Consider the following 15,713-nt stretch of genomic DNA (forward strand, 5'->3'; position numbering starts at 1 on the left):
TTACATGTTTATATTAGATCTGTGTTGCAGCAGCGTAATATACAGTAAAAAAAAAAAATAAAAAATAAATCCAATGCTCTCTTGTCTCCTCTGAGGCTGGGACTCTAAATTGAGTTCTGTGCTTGTCTATGCAGCAAACTCCAAAACAGTTAGCATGCTTTGCACAAACTTTTGCCATGGCTTTAGAACTGGTACACCATTGACGCTTGCGAAAACAAAATGATGGAAACGCGCAGATTAAGGGGCAGTAATATTATCATAAGATCCCCTTTCTACGTCACGGGGGGTGGCTTGTTTGTTTCACATGCTTTCAGAAAAAAGGCTTACCAAAACAACATAACTGGAATGTTCTTTTTAACATTTTCTGGGTTGATAGATCAAGGGCATGAGTTGTGTTTGCTGATAGCGTTGATGTTGTTTGGTTGAAGGGCACCTGAACTGGCTTGGCCAGGCTTGGAGATAAGTTAAATATGATTTTAAACACTGTAATTGCATTTCCTATTTACTTGTATCAAGATAATACACAATTTAGCTGTTACAGACTTCTAATTTAGAGTTTCTGCAGGTCATAATTTACACAAATTAGGGCCTTAAAAGATCTTAAATCAGAGCAGAAAGTCTTAAACTGATAAAGTGATGGCATTAAGTGTTGCATGCATTGGTAAAACAAATCTTACACAGTATTTTTGTCTTGTTGTCCAATGCAAATATGTAAACATCCTTAATTCAAGATGCGTTTACTAGATATGAAGTCTTGGCAAGAACAAATATCTGTAAATGGAGCATGAAAACCTATTTTCCCTTTGAATTAGGTTGTTGACATTTGCTGTTTTTATAATCTTAAATTCACTTTATTTTGATAATTTTTGCTTCTCAAGTAACATTATCTTGATTTAAGAATCTTTAGGCATTTGCACTGGAAAACAACAACATATATATTAAAAAAAAACAAAAACAAGATACAGTAAAAGTTATTTTCTTATTCTAGTTGTTGGGAGCAGAGCTATTAAAATAAATATATGTGTATATATATATATATATATATGTATATATACTTGTATATATAATGGTGCTTTGTCCCTATTTTATTTGTGAGATTTTTTATATATATTTATATAAAATATTAAGACACATTGTGACTTTGTACATGTTCATTTTTAATTTTTGTGGTTTAATGTGAAAAATATTTAATATATTTGCCATCACATTTTTTTCTGGAGAAAAAAAACATCCGGCATAACTCTGAATATATATGAAGAGTTCAGATGCAAAAGCCTCTAAATCCATCTGATGTTTTTTTGTAAAATTAGCATTTCTTTCTGGCTACTTTGTATAGATTTCTGTGTAAGTACTGGTACTTCTGATTGGGCTGACGCTGGAATTTAGTGAGTTTGAAGTAAAAGTATTTGATGGATGTATACAATGTGTCAGGAGCATTCACTCAGTATTGTTATCTCATTTTTGACTGGTTTTGCATCTGAACTCTTAATATTTTTTTCACCATTAGATGTTTTCACAATCAAGCAGTATGTGTTATTTTCATTTTGGGTTTTTTAAAATCAGATTTGTTAGGAAATGTAAGTTGCAGTGACAAAATACACTCCTTTATAAATGTTTTTAAAATGCCATGAAGCACTTTTGATTGGTGATGATTACACTCAAGGAGTCTGAACGCATACGATTCTATATATGTATGATCGGTGAATAAATGAGGAGCAATCTGGCGCCATGCATTATGGGGCTTATTAAGTCATCATTCACAGGGTATTTCATCATACCCCCTCTACTTAACATCTGGACATGCTGTGAATATATTAATTAAAGTCTGATACAGTTCATGTTCAAATTCAGCCTATGCTATATGAGGAGCAAATGGCTTGATAACTCTATTTGTTTTAGTTATACAATTAAAAATTGAAAAATAGCATGTCATTGCATTTTCCCCAGCATTTAAAGCTTAAAATACACGTTAGTGAAAAGTCCTCTATTTAATGTTTTAGGATTTTAATTTAAAAATCAATAATTTAGTGTTTGGTGCATCCTTTTTTGACTACATGAATTCTGCAAGTTTGTATAAAACCTAATGATCGTGTTCACCAGCATTTGAATCTGAAGTTGTCAAAAGTTTCCTGACAGTTGCTCTGAAAAGTGTGTATTTCAAGTGCTGTGTTTGGTCACCAAAACTTTGACTTGTCTTGACTTATAAAAAAACTCTTTTCTTACATTTTCATGTTGCTTTTTTTGTTTGCTAGGTGCTTGCTTACTGTCCCGTGAAGTTTTGCAATAGTTTGGCAAGTGAAAAATCTAGATACATCTAGTAGCATACAATTTATCCTGCTTATTTAAGTATCTGAAACAGTATGTTTAGTATTAATTCATTTGTGTAAATGACAGAATGTAAAAAGCTTTATTGGCGTGTCAGAAAGGCTCAAAACGTTTGAACGACTTCAAGCCGCCCCCTGTCTCTCCTTGCTGTCTAGGTGTCAGTAAACAGTGTGTCCCTCTCCACTGGACACCAGTCACACATTATGATGTCCCCAAGGCTTCCTGTTAACAAACACCCCCCCCACACACACACACACACTCTTCCTCACCCGTGCACAATCCTGTGGGAATACATTCAGCCCTGAAGGAATACACTGCCACTCATTCCCAACAACAAAACAACTGATTATGTGCTAGGCTCCCAGGCTAAGGCTTAGGAGACTCAGGAGCTGTGCTTAGCGCCGTCTGCCTCGCATTATGTCTGCAAATGAAATTTTCTTAAAGCAGTCACCAAACTAAATTGTATTTAAGCAGTTTACATCTATTGCATTGGACCCTTCAATATAGCTGTGGTATATTGAGTAGTGCAACAGCTTGTTAATAAAAACAAGATTTTTGCAGGTTGCTGTTTGGTAGCTAGGGTGTTCTGGATAGATGCTATTCTTTTGCTAGGTGTGTGGTTACTGAATGGCTTTTTATTTTATTTTATATTAAATATCTAATATTTTTTTATAATTAAAAATAAAATGATGTTTTGTCCCTACAGAAATGTTTTATTATTTTATTTTTTATTTTATTTTATTTTATTTTATTTTAAATATATAATATTTTTTTATAATTAAAAATAAATTGCTGTTTTGTTCCTACAGCAATGTTTTAGTTTTTTTATTATTTTATTTTATTTTATTTAAAATATATAATAATTTTTAGAATTAAAAATAAAAATATGTTTTGTCCTTACAGCATTTTTTTTATTTTATTTTGTTTTGTTTTATTATTTTATTTTATTTTATTTTAAATATATAATAATTTTGCATCATTAAAAATAAAATGATGTTTTGTCCCTACAGCAGCGTTTACTGCAATTATTTTGCTTTATTGGTTTTATTTTATTTAATGTTTTGGATGTATTTTATTTTATTTTTGAGAATTTTTATAATTTTCTATATATTTTTTTTTTATTTTAATTTTTTCTAATATATATATATATATATATATATATAATATTTTGTGTAGTTAAAAATAAAGATGTTTTGTTTACATTTTTTTGTTTTTCATTTTATTTAATTTTATTCTATTTTTGACAATTTTTGTAATTTTTTTATTGTCTTTGTAATTAAAAATATCATATTTTGCCACTATAGCAATGTTTAATGCAGTTATTTAGCTGTACTTTTTTATTTCATGTTTGTTTTAGATTTTTTTTTTTTTTTTTTTGAGAATTTGTCATTTTAAATATTTATTATTTTATCTTATTTTAAATATAGAATAATTTTCCATAATTCCAAGTGCTTTGTCCCTATTTTATTTGTATTTTTTTTTTTATTTATATATAACTAAAAATATAATGGTGCTTTCTCCCTACAGCAGTGTAATTTTTTTATTAATTCAAGGTGAGACAGTTTTTCTGATCTCATGTTTTTCATGTGACACACCACCTGTCACAAAACGTGAAGACACATTGTGAGTTTGTACGTTATTTTCATTTTAGTGGTTTAATGTGAGAATTATTGAATTTATTTGGCATCACATTTTTTTTCTGGAGGAAAAAAAACATCCTGAATAACCCTGATTATATATATTTTTTTTACCGTTTTTTTCACGATTTCACACACAAGCAGTATGTGTTATTTTCATTTTGGTGGATAACCTTGATTATATTTCTTTCACAGTTGGACGACACGTGAGATACTCCAGATGTTTTCGGTAGAAGATGGTTTGCTTATGTTTTAATTTTAATTTAATTTAAACCATGAATGTAGCAACTGGTGATTGGCGACTAATTTTATTCTTTTTCTAAGTCTAAATATGAGCAATAGTGATGCTTCCTTTTGTATGTCAAGCCAAGGACAAAGTATTTGTGTTAATGGAGAGATAATAATAATACTAATAGAGCAGCTCTTGGCTTCTGGCTATTTTAGATTCACCACAAAGACTCAACAAGGTGTCATCTCTTTGTCTTTTGTCCTCCATTCCTTGTTGTACCGTCCAATGTCCTTGCATGTCCATAAAGCGCAGAATAAAAGAGGAATTCTAGAGGTTGCATCCGATCGGAGCTGTCAGCTTTCTTCTGAGATGCATATTCCTCGTCACTGGATTCGGCATTATGGGTATGAGTAAATGTTTGTGTGCGCGACTGACTTCAGGAGTGCCCCGAAATGTGCAGCGTAGACCCAAATCGAGCCTTCCGTGCCGCCGCAGTCAGGTCGGATCAGTCACGCACAAGCAGTCGAGCGGCTGCTACCTCCACCTCAACCTCCGAGCCTCTCTGCATTCAGACGCCGTCTGCATCATTCAGCCTTATTCTCCGTATTACTCAATAACTATGTTTAGTGTGGGAATCTAATGCGACTGACCTCCATTTGCTAATGGAGATCGGCCTTTTCAGGTGTAGCGAACGCTGAAATCACTTCTTTTCTGCTCTCGCGCTAACAATGGGCATGATGGCATCTGCCCCGGAGTTGTGCGGGCAGCGAGAGCAGAGAGCATGTGCACTCTGTCTGGTCCTGTTAGGTGAAAAGAAGATGCGATATTCTGGAGGCCTTAAGCATAGTGGTTCTTAGACTGCTGCTGTTTTCTGATTTCTCCTCCTCTTTCAGGTTCTCTCTTCTCGGTTCTTACTGCAACTGTCAACACGAGGCCAGACAGTAAACGCTGCACTCGGTGACAGTCTTGAGTAGTGGGTAGATTCTCTCTAAGGAGGACATGTAAACGGAGATTGGAGGGTCAGTTTAAAAACGGTTAGACTAGGTCACAACATTTTAGCGTCGTTAGTAGCAGAATTACTCACCCTCATGACGTTCCAAACCCGTAAGACCTTCGTTCATCTTCAGAACACAAATTAAGATATTTTTGTTGAAATACAAAAGTTTTCCTGCATAGACAGCAATGCAACTACTACATTCAAGACCCAGAAATGTAGTAAGGACATTGTTAAAATACTCCATTTGACATTAGTGGTTCAGTCTTAATTTTATGAAGCTATGCACACGAAGAAAACAAAATAACTTTATGCAACGATTTCTTCTCTACCGTGTCAGTCTTCGACTCGTATCATGAGAGTGCCACGACACATGCTGAAGACTGACACAAAAAGGAGAAATTGTTGAATATTGACTTTTTTAGCGATGTCCTTGCTACCTTTCTGGGCCTTGAACGTTTCAGTTGCGTTGCTGTCTATGCAGAGTCAGAAAGCTCTCGGATTTCATCAAAAATATCTTCATTTGTGTTTCGAAGTTGAGCAAAGGTCTCGCGTGTTTGGGACGACATGAGGGTGAGAAATTAATGACACAATTTTCATTTTTGGATGAACCAACCCTTTAAGCGCTGACAGAAAAGATGCATAATATGCTGATTTGGTGCTCAATTAATATTGCTCAGTTATTAATAATGGTTCTTAGCATTATCAATGCTGAAAACAGTTGGTGCTGCTTAAAATTTATGTGGAAACCATGATACAGTTTTTTTCAGGATTCTTTGATGAATTGAATGTAAGGAATAAATGGCTTTTCATGGCATAAATGGCAGTAAATTAAATTGTAATTATATTTCAGTAATTATATTACAGTTTCACTGCATTTTTTAATCAAATAATGGCAGCTGTGATGATCATATAAGAATTCTTTTTACAAAACATTTTAAAAAATCATAATTATTCCAACTTTTCACTGTTAGTGTAGCATTTAAACTTATAGGAATCCTGCTAGTAATTATCATTGTTGTCATTGTGTTTTTTTAATTAATATTGGTGCTTAAAAGGGAAGGTCTAATGCTATTTCATGCATTCTGACCTGTTTACACTGTTAAAGGGGTCATTGGATGCCCATTTTCAATGCAAAAGTTGATATGATTCTTTAGGGTTCTATTGAAAAGTCTATAATATACTTTGGTTAAAAATTCTGAATGATTGTGTAAAACAACACCTTGTCAACTACCTTGTCAAAAATCATCCCATTCTGAGGAATTGTTCCTTTAAATGCAAATGAGCTCTGCTCGCCCCGCCCCTCTCTACTCTCTGTGGAGTGATGAGCTGCTCTGAGAGATTGTTTACTTTAGCCACATTTAGCCCTCTTAGCCGCGAAACTTGCTAACTAGCATGTTATTAGGAAAGGTGATTGCAGAGGTTCATAAAAAAAACCTTACACTCACTTCTGCTGTCGGTGAAGCTGGATCACGAATGATTTGCGTGAACACAGACGCATTTATGTAGATCGGGAGGCGCATTCCCTTCACAAACAAATGTAATCCACTGCGTCTTCGGCGGCTCAGATGTCGGGAGTAAATAACGACCACTATGTTCATTATTATATCCAGCAACACAACATTCTTGTTTTTTGCCTGCACTGGAGTTGAAACAATGGCGGTCAGAGTGTTTACAGCTCACTCATCTCACTCAGGGCGGGTCTAAGGTAGGACGGTCGTGTCAATCAACTATCGTGGGAGCGGCCTTTGTCGGTGTGACTTCATATAGAAAAGTTGCTGAGAATGGTTTGATTTGAAAAAGGGGATATTACTTATAAAGATCGAAAAAAATACCACTGGGTGGTTTTTTATCATTATAGGGTGGTTGTGTACACACACTGCCAACACACATTTATGTTCAAACAACATGTAAAAGTGAGTTTTGCATCCGATGACCCCTTTAAAGAGTTGGATTCACATGCTAAACATGGCCAAAGTTTCAAAAACAAGTTGGATGTGAGACGGAGTATTTCTGTGCCAAATGCATTCCTTCATGGCCCTGTATGACGTCATAAAGGGCGGAATTAATTGTATGGGCACTTCTCCAGGAAAAGCGCGCACACATCAACCAGAGCGAGAGCAATCTAGATCACAAAATCAGTGTCACCAAAGAAGTGTGTTTTTGGTTGTGAGGGAAAGAGACAGGCGTTAAGGGATTTATGGCGAACAATGTCGCTTGTAGATGCTTGTAGCTCTTTAGCTCCGCCCACAGCATGCCTCCAGGAGCTCAGCTGTTTTCGTGGAGAAGCAGTACAGCTGTATTTTCTTTTATAAGTCTGATAAAACTAAAGACTCTTTACAGATGTGAAGGACTCCTTAGGCATTCAACATTAGCATGAGTGGCAGAAACTGTTATGTCAGCTTTAAATGTACAGCTCACCCAAAAATGAAAACCAAACTGTTGACAGTAGCCACTGATTTACATAGTATGAAAACAAGAATGCTACTAGCATTCTTCAGAATGTGTTGTTTTGTGTTCAGCAGAAGAAGGAATCTCATACATGTTTGCAACAACTTGAGGGTGAATAAATGAAAACAGAATTTTTATTTTAAGTGAACTGTTCCTTTAAAAGTCCTCATTTACAAACTGGAACTAACCTCTGTTCTTTGATCACTGGTGTTTTTATGATTTATTTATTTACTCAATTATTAATTAATCAATTAACTTTTTTTATATATTTGCCAAGCAGTAAGGTTGTGTAATTCCAGGCACAATGATTAAATATGTATACTGTTGTCACAACAAGTCTCACATGTATTATTAACAGGCGATGATCAGGCAGCTGTGATGCTATTAAAATTCATCAAGAGCACTCGCATCGATAATGCGCGATTAAGAGGCAGATATGTGCATCTTTTCATAAAGCTTTATTTCCTGCTTGCAGCATGACAGAGCGTAAAAATAATGAATGGGTCCCTTTGATTGGAACTGAGACTGGTGTTTGCGGTGATAGATGGTTTATTTTGTCTGCAGATATGTCTTTTCTCTCTGTTTCTTCACTGGTGTAATAATGGTTTCTTACCGCTAAAATGAAATATGATAGTGAGATTTTTTTTAAATACTTCCTACACCAATGTTTTCCCTCAGGCTTCCACGGCTGGTGAAATTGGAAAGAGAGGGATTGTTGTCAGATTGACTGTTGATAGTATTCAGACGGGCACTATGACCTAGCCTAAAGTCTAAAACATCTATTTTCTAATTGTAGCTCTAGTTACTGTCACACATCAGTAGTGCTTGTGTAAGCACATTAGATCATTTGTCTTTCAGCCAGATTACACTGTCACCTTCATTATGTCAAGTTAATGGCAAGAAAAAGTACAAAACAAATTGATTTTTGTTTTGTCGTGGATATGTTAATAACTGCTTATGGGTCGTTCCATGAATCGGTGCCTTTTGCACCTCGAAAAATTGAAAAATAAAATACGTTTAATCAACGTTTTCTAAAAATATCCATGAAATGAAGACACCCTAAAATGACAAGAAATTGTATTGTGCCATCTCAAGATTTTTCTACCTCATGTTTTGGTGTTTTTGTCAACCCTGTTACCGACACAAGCGTTACTAGATACTGTAGATTAATTAGAACTCATATGCCACTGAATTATATAGGCAATAGCTCAATAATACACTGAGAGTGACCTTTAAATGTTTGAATTTTACACAGACAATGTTTACAAGCAGGGACAAACATAATCAATGTCATCCCTGTTACCCATTGATTGACAGTAACAGGTTTGACAATTTTAAACAAATTTGCTAATTGCTCACTAATAGTCAAGCTCACAAAAGCACATATTGTACACTTTGAAAAGATTTTACTTGTATATATTGATTTTATTAAGTGCAAGAAATAATTGTTTAAATATACTTTTTAAAAAAGTAATAGGATTGACATTGCATGCTTGTGTTTTAAGTGTTGGAATCCTGGCTGAGAGATGATGTAGCCTCCTAGTATTGATGTCACTTGGATGTACATCATTTTACAAGGGTTTTTTGATGAGGGTAACAGGGCTGACATAAAATCAGCAGACACTAATAAAATGGAAAAAATGCATAGTTATGCAAAAACATTGCTTAACAATGAGACTATATTTAAAACAATATGCAAATTTTTATATAATTTTTTTGAAAAAGAAAAATCATACTGAGGGACAGGCCAAAAACCTTACACTTACCAGCATAAATGTGACCCTGGACCACAAAACCAGTCGTAAGGGTCAATTCTTTTAAACTGATAAATGGTTTGTTAGGATAGGACAATATTTGGCCAAGATGCAACTATTTGAAAATCTGGAATCTGAGGGTGCAAAAAAATCAAAATATTGAGAAAAAACACCTTTAAAGTTGTCCAAATGAAGTTCTTAGCAATGCATACTACTAATCAAAAATTGTTTGATATATTTACTGTAGGAAATTCACAAAATATCTTCATGGAACATGATCTTTACTTAATATCTTAATGATTTTTGGCATTAAAAAAATCAATAATTTTGACCCATACAATGTATTTTTGGCTATTGCTACAAATATTTTTTTGTGGTCCAGGGTCACAAATGCTATTTAAATTATTTAAAAAAATATTTAATTAGCTTTTTTTATGTATTATTGATGACAGCATACATAGTATTGAAATATATTTTTAAATTGCACATTTGAAGTTATATTAAATCTGTGTTTGATTATTTCTTAGGGATGCAAAAGGCACCAAGTTTGTGGAATAACCCTAATAGTGAATGTTTTTGTGAATTTACATTTAAGAATCTGAACAAACCCCTGACCACAAATATTTTTGTGTTTAATTTATTCTGCTCTCTTTGTGCTACAAACATGAATGATACCTCAAATTAATTGGTTTGTTGAGGAGAGGTGTGCTGTTCATTTTTTTGAGTGATCATATTTCCAGTTTTTAATGACAGATAATAAAATTATTTTTTACTAACACTGCATTTACTGCACTAACAGTGCACCTTAAAGTTTAAACAGAATTGCAAAAAATAAATAGATATATATATATATTTTTAAATTGGTTTCTCATCTGTCCTGTCCCCATCTGCCATTTTTCAGTAATGTCACCCAAAACTCACACTACAGCTATAGTGTTATACAAATCTGCAGATGGCATTTAATATATATATAAAATATATGCATCAGCTTTAAAAAAAAAATGTGTTCCTGCAGTAGATGTTAACTCCACCATGGAAAATCTCCAGTTTTGTACAACAGACCTACCCTTAGAAAGCAAAAATTTGTTTCCTTCATCTTCCCTAATACTCTCCACATGTCCGTACAATTTGCACAAATCTTATATGGTCTATTTTTTTTCCCTTTTCGTTTTATGTTGACTTCTCTGCTGACTTTCTGCAACCCCAGCATTCTTGGTATAATGCAAACTGAGTTTTGTCAGCATCTGACAGTCCCCTCTAGGGACCCTTCAAAGTGAAGAGTCTTGGCTTCTTACACATCAAATTTCAGAGTGAACCTTGAACATTTCACATGCTGTATGGAAGATTCTATGTAGCATTTATAATGTTTTCCTTTTTTTAAGTCTTTTTTTATTTTTTTGTGAGAACCAAGTGCTTTATCAGGAAAGGTTTAATATCAGGGAAAAAATGTGAAAACTTTGTGCTTTGATGTTATATTTTATCATGCTTAGATTTCGAAAATTGCTTTTTAGACCTTGATATTTCAGCGAATCATTCCATAGAACAAAACATATATCTGAGGGTTTGAATAATTGAGATAAGAAATCTATTGGGTTGTGTTACAGGGTTGCAACAACAGCCTTTGAACACCCGTATGTGACCTTTCCTTGCTAACACAAAGCTTGTTTTGTTTTTTCAAGAGCAGCGTTAACGCCTGCAGCGGTAGTGGTTTACCATTTGAAGTTTTTACCTTCGAAATTAATAAAAAATTCAGCATTGTGAGGAATGATTGATTGGATGCGCGGATGGCAGGATTTAAGTCAGAAAGCAGATCCTGTTTTGCCATGTGCGATTGCACCAAATCACATTACGTTATTCAGCTCGTCTTGAGCCCCAGATGTCTGCGCATGCAGGTATTATATTCCTCGCAAGCCACTTATCAAACATTTTCAAAGCACATGGCTAGCACAAAAAAGAAATATCAAAATTAGCTTCAAGTTGGCACCCTCATGTAAGCTAGCACTGAGCTACAGCTAACTTTAGCCAGTTGTTTACATCTTGCTAGCCTTACTGTTAATTAACACTTAAACATTTAATTAAAACTTAAAGTTTAAGTTCCTAAGGTTGACAGTTGCATACTTCTAAAAGTCTTGCTCATCTTTATATAGAAATAATTCTTTATATTACAGGAATGACCTGCATGACATTAACCTAGCAATCAGACTTCATGTGGTTTGTTTACATTTTGTTAGCCATATTTTTCCTGTTAATTAACACTTAAACGTTTTAAAACTTAAGAGTGCCTAAGCTTAACCATAGCATATTACTGAAAGTCTTTCTTGTCTTTTTTAAAGAAATGTTGTATATTACAGGAATGACCTGCATGGTGTTAGCTTAGCGCTCAGGGTTCGTGGGTGGGAAAAACAAGCCGCTCAAGCCCCTTCTGTACGCGAGATAGCCAAAGCCCACAGCTATGGATCAGATCAAACTGTGATAAATGACCAGGACTCAGGCAGGAATCCTCCAAGACTGTTTTGTTTAATTAGCTAACGAGTGAGTGGGTTTGATTGGGCTAAGCTGGGGAGATGCTATGTGCCTGTCGATTAAATGCGCTGCTGGGGAGCCAAAAGCCTTGGCTGAGTAGAACATTACAACATTCTGCAAATGGATTTATCATTGACGGCGCAAATGGAAAGCTCACATGCCAACATGTCTAACCTCAGAGTGCTTTGGTTGAATAAGATGTAGGTATGCACCAGAGAAACATGGAGGAGGCTGGTGACAGGAAATGCACATCGGTTTATTAATGCTTCAGTGCATTGTTCCTCCACAGATGCAGTTAGATGCTTATTAGATTGACAGCTGATTTCTTTATTGCTGTTTTGAGCTTGACTTATGCAAAGCCATTATAAAAGCACTCATTTTAGTTCAGAGCCTTTCTCCAATTACAAACATGCACTGTTCTAACATTTTCGAGTAAAAAGTCAGCAGTCGAAAGCGCTTCCTCTGAAAGGAAAATTTCCTTTATCGTTTCTATTAAGACCTGCATAATAGAGAAATGCCTGGTTCACCTTGCGCTTTTCGTGGATCGTACTTGTCGGTGGAACTTGGAGAATGACAGGCATTGTGGGTAATTGAATCAGCAAAAGGCAAAACAATTGTAACTCCCAGAGGTCAGGTTTGAAACTGTTTTTCTGTGCTGGTAGAGGAACCAACCACTGACAGATGTGACATTAAGTGTATGCTGACATTTCGTGGAGAGAAACAGCCGACAAGAACGCTACATCTTCAAAGTCTGGTCAACAGCACTCCTCTCAGAGTTGAGACTGTTTTATTCATATATCTATATAAATATATTAGGCCTAGATATATGTAATAAAAATAGTTCTAAGCGAAAAATAACCCCAGATAGCACACGTACATCTGCAAGATGTCTGGTACAGATCACTTGATCTGGAGAGCTTCTGCTGTGTACAAGCATCTGACAGACTTCTCTAAAATGTCAGTTTTACATACATTCTAAATCATAAACATCTTAAAGACATCTAATGGACATCTATTTGACATCTAATAGGAAACATACTATAGACATATTGCAGATGAGCAAACAATCTAAAAAAATACGTCTTGCAGATCTAAATGCAGACATCAAATAGACGTCTCCATGATGTACATGTGCTATCAGGGTAAAATGTCAGTTTTACATACATTCTAAATTATAAACATCTTAAAGACATCTAATAGACATCTATTTGACATCTAATAGGAAACATACTATAGACATATTGCAGATGAGCAAACAATCTAAAAAATACATCTTGCAGATGTGAATGCAGACGTCAAATAGACGTCTCCTAGATGTATGTGTGCTATTAGGGGCCTTATAAATTACTTAAAATAAGTAGTGTGGCAGTAATAATTAAGTTCAAATAACATATCAAAAGCAAGTAATCAGATGGTTTTATTGAACAAAACTGTTCAAATACATAATGAAATGTATAAACATTATAACCAATGTACATTATGCATTATAACTACCTAGATAGCACATGTACATCTGCAAGATGTCAGTTAAAAGATCTGAAAAGCATCTGCTGTGTACAAACATCTGACAGACATCTTTTAGATGTCAGTTTTACAAGCATTCTAAATCATAAACCTCTTAAAGACATCTATTAGACGTCTATTTGACATCTGTCCAATAGACGTATTGCAGATGAGCAGATTTTTGTGTTAAATGATGAAAAAATATCAAGTAGACATTACAAATCATAGCTTTAGAAAGAAATATTTTATTATTTATTTTATAACATTCAGGCTAGAAAAGAAGTAAATGGCTCTATTTATGAATGGGTCATTGAATCATTGATTCACACTATTCGTTCAAAATGCAGATTCATTCAGAAACTAAACACCACTGTGTTGCTCAGAGATGCACATCAGTTCTGATATGGCTTTAAAGGTAATATGTTCTCTGCAAAATTGAATAAAAACATATAATATGGTGTTTAAAATATAACACAATATCAACTTTTTGTTTACTGAACTGTTGTATAAATCACATTTAAACTTGGGACAGAATCAGCACTCGAGTGATATTGCTCTTGCTGCTGGTGTGATATCGCTTATCATATGATATAAATATGAGACAAAAACACATATGGGGCATTTTTTGCACCAGCATCTTGAATTGTAGGGCATAATGTTGGTATAATGTAAGATGACGTACAGGTCTGGGGACGGGGCCAGCGCGCTAACTGCATTAAAATAGTTTAATTGCACTATTTTTTCTTGTATTACACCTGCATCGCATATAGTGTTTGTGAATTCAGAATGGCATTATGCTTATGATTTTTAAATGGGTTTATTATAGCAGCCTTGGAAAACAGTCTTATAACACCTTTCATGGATTATCGCCTGTGGAATGCACTACTTCCAGGTACTCGACACAGGAAAAAAACACATCAAATTGTGGTTGATGTTTTTTTTTTTTTTTTTTTTTTCAAATCGAGTAACTTACTCGAATTATAACTGAGAAATTGTGACAGCCCTTATTCACATTATAGCAGGCTTCTAAGAATTGGATTGGCATGAAAATAATGTCAGTAGTCCTAAAAATAGGCTTCATATTATTTTGGTGGAACAAGGACCTTTCTTGACACTTTTTGTGAGAGTCTCCCAATTAAGATAGTTGGACATTTTTAGGCATTTCCATTCAACTGTTGTCCTTTCCACATGTTAATGTTACGATTTCTTTATTGTTGTCATTAATGAAATGCTGTGATTAGCTCGCCTGATTATCCATTAACTGACCAATGTCAATAAATAACGCTCTGGATTTTTGAACATTGGTTACATACGACCACTTTCCCACTTGACTAGAGGCCAACTAATCACAGGGCACTGGTTATCCTTTCTGTCATTAATTTTCACCCTCTAAGCCACACAACCCTCCTCAGGCTGATTAATTTTCACCCTAGCATGTAGCCCCAATGCTAATTTAGTAACTCTAGGGAGGCGCAAGATTCATGAGCAGAGCCCACATATGCCATTTAGGCTCTGCTGAGAGAGGAAATGTCACCGTGTACTCTAGTTATGTTTATGCAAATGTAGTTTCCGGGCAGTAGAGTGACCTCTTTCTTCTCATGTGTGATGTTGACGATCTTTTCTCCATCTTTCCCTTTTTCCTCTAACAGCTTTGACGTTCTCCTGGATTTTTAATGAGTACCCGTCATTCGTCAAGCAAGATTCTCGTCGATTTGTGTCCCAGGAGACAGGGAATCTATACATCGCTAAAGTTGAGCCATCTGATGTGGGCAACTACACCTGTGTCGTGACCAACACTGTCACCAAGACACGCGTCCAAGGCCCGCCTACTCCTCTGATACTGCGCAATGACGGTGAGCATGCTTGTTGATGTCTCGATAGATGCCATGCATTCAATCCTATATGTATTATAGAATTTTGTAACTAAAATATATGTAGAATACACAATTTATTCAAAGGTTAATAAGCTGTTTCTCTGCAAATTTTAAGATGCTGTGGCAGCATGTTTCAGTGCCTTTAGGCTGGCATTATCAAAGCCCCTCAAACTGAAAGGTCATTTGTCTTAGGCTGATCTAATTGTTGCTTCTCTGTGGATTTACAATTTGATCACACTCATGTTCGAGGGTGATAAAAATAAATTGTCAAACATCGTAACAGACAAACGTGATCTAATTTTTCTGACTGATAGCCTAAAATAAACTTCTTTCAAATCACTTCATATTTTCTGTGAGAGATAATAAGTTTTTGTTGGTTGGTTAGAGGAACATTTTTGTCCACTAGGTTGATTAAAAAGATGT

General features: G+C 34.9%; 1 protein-coding gene across 2 annotated transcripts in view; it reads left to right on the forward strand.

The window, feature by feature from the left end:
- cntn4 (contactin 4) overlaps nucleotides 1–15,713 on the forward strand; it is a 192,820-nt gene that overhangs the window by 92,413 nt on the left and 84,694 nt on the right. For both annotated transcript variants that reach the window (XM_051112477.1, XM_051112478.1), the window contains exon 6: nucleotides 15,066–15,269. In XM_051112477.1, coding sequence (XP_050968434.1) covers nucleotides 15,066–15,269 — 204 coding nt within the window. The remainder of the gene's footprint in view (nucleotides 1–15,065; nucleotides 15,270–15,713) is intronic.

The sequence above is a fragment of the Labeo rohita genome, chromosome 6 (assembly GCF_022985175.1).
Source record: "Labeo rohita strain BAU-BD-2019 chromosome 6, IGBB_LRoh.1.0, whole genome shotgun sequence".
Lineage (NCBI taxonomy): Eukaryota > Metazoa > Chordata > Actinopteri > Cypriniformes > Cyprinidae > Labeo > Labeo rohita.